The sequence below is a fragment of the Carya illinoinensis genome, chromosome 2, assembly GCF_018687715.1.
Source record: "Carya illinoinensis cultivar Pawnee chromosome 2, C.illinoinensisPawnee_v1, whole genome shotgun sequence".
Lineage (NCBI taxonomy): Eukaryota > Viridiplantae > Streptophyta > Magnoliopsida > Fagales > Juglandaceae > Carya > Carya illinoinensis.
In genome coordinates, this window is record NC_056753.1 from 3,821,484 (window position 1) to 3,830,671 (window position 9,188).

At 33.6% G+C, this 9,188-nt stretch overlaps 1 protein-coding gene and 1 pseudogene across 1 annotated transcript; one reads left to right on the forward strand and one right to left on the reverse strand.

Moving 5' to 3' along the window:
• The first annotated feature begins 376 nt into the window (after positions 1 to 376).
• LOC122297563 lies at positions 377 to 5,127 on the forward strand (annotated as a pseudogene).
• Positions 5,128 to 7,142: 2,015 nt separating this feature from the next.
• Positions 7,143 to 8,742, reverse strand: LOC122297573 (putative clathrin assembly protein At4g40080). Its single transcript, XM_043107683.1, has one exon. It carries the CDS (start codon positions 8,613 to 8,615, stop codon positions 7,548 to 7,550), a length of 1,068 nt encoding a protein of 355 aa, XP_042963617.1. The 5' UTR covers positions 8,616 to 8,742; the 3' UTR covers positions 7,143 to 7,547.
• Positions 8,743 to 9,188: the final 446 nt, after the last annotated feature.

A 9,188-nucleotide genomic window follows, 5' to 3' on the forward strand; every position in this document is an offset into this window, starting at 1 on the left:
TATATTATTAATATCATAAAATTTAATTTATAAGATTCAGATTTTAAAAATTTTCTTATAATTCAAATTATGTTATATTAACATTATTAACGGTGTCCTCGCGTGACTTACAAATGTAACTTTTTTTTCTATGATCGGGTTATATTTTATGTGTGCAATCAAATTATTTCTTTTTAACAAGTTATTTTCTTTCTTTATTATCAAAAAAAAATTATTTCTTTTTAACAAGTTTTATCTTATTCTTGAACTACTTGATTAATTTATTATTTCCTTAATGTCTTTTTGAACAGCATGTTCACTTTTTTAGAAGAAATGACAACACAACTTTTGTATATATTAATCCCGATCAAAGGGTTCATCCAAAGAATGAGATCGATAGTGTTGGGACTTTCAACTCTCTCTCTCTCTTTCTCTCTCTCTCTCAGAGACTGTTTGGACCCCCAAGAAATTCGTGAACAAGCAAGATAAACAAGGCTAGCTAGCTACTGAAAAATGTATAGCAACAGGGCATCGGTCGAGGATGAGAAAGTCCCCTTACTGAAGGATTTAGCTCCAACGTCTGGCCGATCCAAAGATGGACAAGACAGTCATCCAGACCAAGATCTTGTTTTGAGGGTTTGGATTGAATCAAAGAAGCTGTGGCACATAGTGGGTCCTGCAATCTTCAGCCGCCTCGCCTTCTACTCCATGTTCGTCATCACCCAGGCCTTTGCTGGCCACTTGGGTGACCTTGAGCTTGCCGCCATCTCCATTGCCTACAATGTTGTCGTTGCCTTCAACATGGGCCTCTTGGTATCAATGACTCTTTCTCATAAAACATATGTATAGGATCTAATTGTTTGTCTTCTGTGAGAAAAACAGAAAGGAAACAAATAGAAAACGTTACAACTGTTTTTGTTTTTGCTTTTTTGTCGTTCTGGGTTTTAACAGCTAGGTATGACAAGTGCTTTAGAAACGCTATGCGGTCAAGCTTTTGGGGCAAAAAACTACCACATGATGGGTATATACTTGCAACGATCATGGATCGTTCTTTTCATTTGCTGTGTCCTGCTCTTGCCTCTCCGGTCTTGAAGCTTTTGGGGCAGCCTTCAGATGTAGCTGATCTATCTGGGATCGTGTGCATGTGGTCAATACCGATTCATTTCAGCTTTGCATTTCAGTTCCCTCTGCAAAGGTTTTTGCAGAGCCAGCTCAAAACAGGAGTGATTGCGTTCGTAACTCTGGTGGCACTTTTGGTGCATGTGTTGTCGTGTTGGCTATTTGTGCATAGACTTCAGCTCGGAGTTGTGGGAACTGGGAACAACCATTATTTTGAACTTTTCTTGGTGGGTTTTAGTGTTTGGGGCCTTTGGGCTTCTTATTTATACTGTCTTTGGCGGGTGTCGTCTTACTTGGACTGGCTTCTCTATTGATGCATTTTCTGGTCTCTGGGAGTTTGTCAAACTCTCAGCTGCTTCTGGCGTCATGCTTTGGTCTCTCTCTCTCTCTCTCTCTGAACTATGGTAGTCTTGGCCGTCTTTGGCTCTTTTTAACGTCTTTTTGTTTTCATTCAAACTTGCAGCTTAGAGACTTGGTATTATAAAATACTAATACTGATGACTGGAAACATGAAGAATCCAGAGATTGCCGTGGATGCTTTGTCCATATGGTAATCTTTTGCATCACATTCAATTATCATATTTGTCAATTTTTTCTTTAAAAAATATATGATTAAAAGAAAAATGAGCATTTATAAACAAGTTATTTGTGGTAAGAATAGACTCATTTTTTTAAAAAAAATAAAATAGTCATTTTAATATAAAATAACTGACTACAAATAAACAATTATTTTTATAATAAATTAGTGATATAAATTGGATATTTGTTTATAAAAATAATTTATAAATTTAAAACTTACAAATTAAATCATGCCGATGCTACATCAATGACGTAGATGTTGTGTTTTCTACACCGACTTGAGAAGAAAATTACTTTCTAAAATAGGACCCGATAATATCTCATTTCACAAGGATAACTGCCAATCTTACATCATGCATTGTTTATAAATTAAGAGTTTTGCTAGTATAAGTGAAATTATGTAGTAATTTATGTATCAATATTGATTCTTTCATATTTAAAATTTAAATTAATACTGTTTTTAATAAAATTTACTTGTTGACAAATCACATTAGATTTGTATATATATTAGTGTGCCGTTGTATTTATAACTAAATTTTTTCATAAAAATTAATAGTCTTTGAGAAAATTATGAGTTTCATAAATTGATAGTCATGTTATGAAAGAATTAATATTATCTTTAGGGATGAAATGTGAGTTTCTTCATTGTGAATTAATTTTGGTACTTTCATACTAATTTTGTCATTTGGCAGCATGTCCATAAGTGGTTGGGAGATGATGATTCCTCTGGGATTCTTTGCTGCAACCGGGTATGTTTGATTGATTAATTTCTTGGTCTTTTCTTTCCCAGAAGTCTTTTGTTGGGGCCCATATCATATTCCAGGGCCAGGGTACGTACAAAAGATATGGTCCATGTGCCTCTGGACTTTCAAACATTATTTCTGGATGCATGGTTGTCCGTTGCACTATCTGATTGATCAATGTCCCAAAGGAAAGATAAATATAGTTGTAAATATAATTGTATATTAATCTATGTATTAATATAATATAATTGATTAAAAAATAAATTTTATTGAAAATAGTGTTAATTTAAATTTTAAATATAAATAAATCAATATTGGTACATAGATTAATGCGTAACTATATTTATATATAGTAAAATTTAAAGAAAAATGTACAATCAGATTAAAAGTGGAAAAAGAAAAAAAAAACGCATGATTCATGCTCTCCATGATGAGTGGCTACAACCTTCGATTGCCTAGAATTATTTGATGTCCCCAAGGAAAAATGAAGAAAACCACATGCTCCTCCATAATTCGTGCTTGCCAATTGCCAGTCAAGTAATTCATTGTTTCGACGATATTGAGTTATGCTGTTAATTATAAACTTAGTACGACACATTATTAATCACTTACTAGTCTCCTTTTTTTTTTTTTTCTTTTGAAAAGCTAATCTCGTCTAGTTACATAATTCAGATGAGATGTTTCGTTAAAAGTTGAATAAAATATTATTATAATATAATTTTTTTAATATTAGTTTTATTTTGATATTTGAAAAAAATTAAATTATTTATTATATTATATGTGAAAATTTGATAAAGTTGTAATGATTATATGAGATAAGATAAGATAGTATGTAACCAAACCAGGCCTAAAACTCATTACACATTTATGTAAGCTGAACATGGCTCTGTTTTTACACCCTTCAGAGGACAAATTAGAAGTAAAACAAGCTTACTTCTATAGATCATGGTCATGATCATGTGGGTCGTCACCTTATAATTTCCTTTTAAATCCAAGAAAATATTTGTGCGCATGTTTTTCAATTTTGTTTTTAAAATTCTTTTGAAGGACTTGGATGAAAGAATTTCATTACATACTAAATCTTTTGATGATGATGATGATGATGATAATGATATAGAGTGAGGGTGGCAAATGAGCTTGGAGCTGGGAATGGAAAAAGGGCTAAATTTGCCACCAAAGTATCAGTGGTTACATCAATTATAATAGGTCTCTTCTTCTGGTTATTGATTTTGATTTTCCAAAATGAGTTGGCCTTGATATTCTCTACATGCAAACCCGTCCTAGAAGAAGTGAAGAAGCTCTCCCTCCTCTTAGCCTTCACAGTTCTTCTTAATAGTGTTCAACCAGTTCTCTCTGGTAATTATTTAATGCTAATTTCTTAATTAATTTCCATTATTGTATGATTTGAACTGCATGCATGCATGCTCTCATGAAAACTAGCTTACTCATTTTCACATGATCATCATGTGTTTTTGGTTCATTAATAGTCGTGGCTGTGGGATCGGGATGGCAATCATACGTTGCATACATCAACTTGGGTTGCTACTATCTTATTGGGGTGCCTCTTGGGGTTCTCATGGAATGGGTCTTCCATTTAGGAGTTATGGTAAGTATCCATAGTTGGATCAATCGCGCAAACGAAAAAAAAAAACACTCTCTAAAGATAGAAAGATGATGAATTGTTCGATCATCTAACTTCTATTTATTATAACACTATAAAAAAAAATAACTTTTTACGTTATTTAAATTAAATATAAAAAATATAATATAATTGTAAAAAAAAATGATTACAAAAACCAATTCTCTTATAGCGTAAATTAGTGTGCAATACAGTATTATTTATCGTGAGATTCATTGTAATTTTAAAAAATTAAAAACATCAAGTATTGGCTGGCTGGCCTGCAGGGAATTTGGGATGGAATGATATTTGGTGGGACAGCAGTTCAAACCTTGATATTGGGCATCATTACTGTCCGTTGTGACTGGGATAAAGAGGTAATTAACTAATTAAAAAGACCCTTTAATATAATATATATTAAAATAATACTATATATCACATTATTATCTTATTTATATTTTATTATATATGATGTGATATATTTATTACTATTTAATAAAAAAGAAATATATAATAAATGATTATTTAATAATGATAAATGTATCACATCTTAATTAGTATGATGTAAACAGGATAGTAGTATGGTTTATAAAATTTTCCTATTTATTATATACATATTCATACTAATTATTAATTAAGGCTCATGGTTTGGTTTTATCAAAAATTTTATTTACAGTTGTTTTTGTATATTTTTTTTATATATTCTATTACTGCGATTAGTTATATTAATTTTTTAAATATAAAAAAAACTGTTTTAACTCATTATATTAATATAATATATAAACAATACACAAAGATGACTAATGTAACATAAATCTTTGTTTATTAACGTGGTTTGAAATTGCAGGCAGAAAAGGCAGGCAACCGCCTGACCAAGTGGGCAGTGGACATGAAGCAAGATCAAAACTAATAATGTTGTTGTAGAGACGGCAACATTATTATACGTGTAGTCCCATTGAAATGAATTCCGCCATCTTTATTAGGTGTGTTTTTGGATGAAATTAATAATACGTTTTGTTTCCAAGCTGTATGATGATGATTATTTCTGTATTTATTTTCTTTAATTCGAAGATCATGACGACTCTTGGGTATAAAGTGTCTTGAATTAAATGATATTTAATAATTTAAAATTTATATATTTAAATGTTAAACTAGACTTAAATCAAAATTCAACTCCTAATGAGTGCAGCTTCTTCTGTATTCCAAACGTAACTGTGATTCCTGATCGAGCATTCTTTGGTATACATGCATGATTAATTACTTTTTAATCCTTTTCCAAAAATAATATAAATCGAATTCTTTTGGGTGGAGCCCATAGGGTATGGCCTAGGGCAGTTATGATTTGGTACAGCTTATAATAAATGATAAACATGGGGTGGTCCACAAAAAGATAAATAAATAAATAAATAAAAACAAATGCTTCCTGAGATCCCTAAGTCTTTATCAGCATTAAAATAAAGAGCTATAGTCATAGATTTTGTAAATATTTTGTGTTTTTTTTTTTTTTTAAAATATAGTTTACACTTTCATGTACTTCTCAAATTGTCGGTTTTTATCATATTCTTGTGTTTGGAGCTCAAATGAAATATAAAATTTTTATCTGATTTTATTTTATTTTATTTTTAAATATAAAATTTTTAAATTAATTATTACGATTTTTTAAACTTTTAAATAAAAAATAATTTTAATTTTTTCAAATTCCTAAAAACAAATTATATTATAAAATTATAATTTTATTCAACATTTTCTCTCATTTTCTAAATTTTAAAAAATACTTAACTCAAACTATCTCACTATTATTCATAAACTATTTTATTACTATTCATATAATTTTCATCTCATATCATTCTCCAAACATCCCATAAATCTAACCATTAAAATAATAAAAGGTAAGTGATGAAGTATAATCTTAGGGCAGGTTTGGTAAATATGATGAGATACAAAATTCTTATGTTATCTCATTTCATTATTACAATTTTTTCAAATTTTCACACAAAATATAATAAACTTTTTCAAATTTCAAAACAATAATAATATTAAAAAATAATATTTTAAATTTTCATCTAAAACTAAAAAGTATCATCTCACTATCTAAATATACCCTAATCTTTAGAGTGCAATTAAGGGTGCTATTTAATTGACGAGGGCTGCTAGAAATACAAAAGAATCCTGCAAAGAAATCTTACACACTGATGTGGTATACTATTAGTATCAGTGTGCCATGTGTCATCTTTTTTTTTTCTTTTTCTTTTTTTTTTTTTATGTTTCCTCTCCATTCCTCCTCTTTCCCTCTCCCTTCATTGCGCCAATGGTTCCCGACCACCCTAGCCACCAGACTGTCAACCACCCTGGACACCGAACGATGCCCATTAACCACACATGCTGCAATCACCCCAACCACACTGTAAGCATCTCGCGCCTCTCCACTTTGCAACCCGTGTTGTCACCACCCTAGCAACACGAATGTGCCCACCCCAACCACGCCGCAACCACCTTGGCCACAAGACACCGACCACACAAGCCACAACCATCCTTGCCACGCAACCACGACAACACCACAACCAGCCACAATGCACAAAATGTGCATGGCAAGCCGCGAACCCATCCCTGCTGTGAACTTCTATATCCCAGCCAACCGTGTCGTTTGGACCGCTGACGACTTCTGTCCACCTTGAAGTGGTCCCCGACCACCATAATTAGTGCAAGGAGGGGGAAGAGGGAGGCACATGAGAGGAGGAAAGTGAAAATGCAAAAGAAAATAAGAAGAAAAAATGAAACAAAAAAAAATGTCACATCAGTACGTCAATCCCTTTGTAGGATCCCTTTATGTCTAAAGAATTTTTCTTAATTGACAATTAATTGAGATAGTACGAAAATTCAATATTTCAATTTCTATTATTTATATTCACATATGACAAATATATTTTCTAAGAAAAAGATAAACAGCAGTTGGTTCCACCTAGAAGCCTGTTTTTGCAAAAACTAAAGTAACTCTCAATTCCATAAAAACTATAAGATTGGACCTTTTTAAGTTTATTTTTAGAAATATTCTAATCACAATTTTTTTTTTTTTTATATAAATTCACAAATTAAATGATTTAATATGGTATAACATCAAATCACGTACTTCATTTTTATTATCCTTTCTTCTTATCCAAACAGTAAATAATATCTAATGAATTGGCAATCTCAAGTGAAAAGTTAAAGCCGACAAGAGACCCCTCAAAAATCACATATTATACACAAGTCAAAGAGGATGTCCCCGCCCCCACCCCACCCAGTTTACAGAAAGAAAAGAAGATGAAGTTCTCCAGATATAAACATGGTTCATCTCTCCCCTGCATTCGTCTCTGCGCAGTACCTATATATGATCCGATCGAGTGTCTCATCAGCAGCAACCATAACTCGTATGAGCAAAATTAATCTCAGATATTACCCAAAATTATACTGATTAAATAATAAATATTTATACTTGGACTCGAAAGCATATATACATGGAAATTTTCACATCATTGCATTTGCCATGATTCCATCGACTCTGGAACGTGAAAAGGAAACCTCCCTGAAGAAAACCGGACCGAGTCCCGTGATCTGATCAGAACTCGCTCACCATACCGAGCTGACTCGCCCGCCTTCTCACTTCTCACCCTAATCATCAACTTCCCCTCATCCTTCTCCATCCCAGCCCCTTCCTTAATCTCCCCAATCAAACACCAAAAGCTGTCCATCACTGACCTTTTTCTGGTGGACAACTCGTACAATCTCTCTTTGCAATTCTCTAACCTTGTCAGAGCACAAACCAACTCGACCGATTCACCGAAACTCAGTCCACCCAGCCTCTCCCTAAACTCACTGACTCGAACGGAAACCTCGTTGATTGCCGAGAAATGATCCTCACAAACAAAACCCATGATCTCTTCGACCAATTTGTTACCTTCGACATGCAAAGGGTCCGGTCTCTTACAAAACTCTTCTATCAAACCCACAAGAGAGACAACTTCTACAAGCAATTCCTTATCCATAAGCGCTGTGATTTTTTCTTCCTGCTTATCTTTCTCTGAACTGTACGAAGAGGAAGCAATAAAGAAGCCCAAAACTCTAGAGGTAGATAAAAGGGTTTCGATGTATTGCGCGTACCAACGTACCCAGGAGGAGAGCTCCCAAGTTAAGGGGCTGGAATTGTCCCGGAAGTTGGAGAGCTTGAGGTAGTTTCTTCCGCCGGTGGAGGGGTAGATGGAGAGCTGGTCCTGGAGGATGAAGTCGCCGCGCACGAGGACGAGATGGACGATGAAGAGGCACTTGAGGGCGACGCAGGAGTCGCGGGTGGTCTGGAGACGGTCCATGAGGACTTCGATGGCTGAGGAAGCGGTGGCGCGAGAGGAGTGGCCGAAGGAGAGGATGGCGGAGAGGTGCTTGTGGAGGGGAGGGGAGAAGGGGTCGTGGGTGGTGGCGCGGAGGAGGGATAGGTGGAAAGAAAGGGTGGAGGGATTGGAGAGGAGGGCTGCTTTGCTTTGGGAAGCCTTGTCCTTGATTAGACCAAGGATGTCTCTGAGCTTCCCTGATCCAGTGCGTCCCATTGAGACGGGAGAGAGGAAGAACAGAACTCAACTCAGAAGGGTGGGTGTGTTGGTTAATGGGCGGCCGAAGCCCCCCTATGCAACATCTAATGTACTCGCGACTGCTTATTCTCACCTCCCTAGGTAGGTAAATTGGGAAAGATCCCGTCTTTAATTTTCAAGAGAGCCGCCAGCAGCTACACTTGGACGTGCTCCGTACGTAAAATTTATTTTTTAATTTTCTTTTATTTATATATTTTTAAAAAATAAAAAATTAATATATTAATAATCTATTTTTTAATTAATAAATAAAAAATTAAATACATAAACAATTAAAATGAGAAGATAAGATAGAGCAATAAAGTATCATTATTCTATTTTTAAATTCAAAATTTTAGAAATGCAAAATCATTATCTAGAGTTTTTAACTTCTTTACAAATTGATAACACATTTTGTCTATGCATAATTTTTATATAATAAAATTTGTATATTGATATAGTTTAATATAATCGATTGTTAAATTATTATTATTATAAAATAAATTTAATATATTTGGTGAAAACCTAACCCTTCTTATTTATAAAGTAAAAACT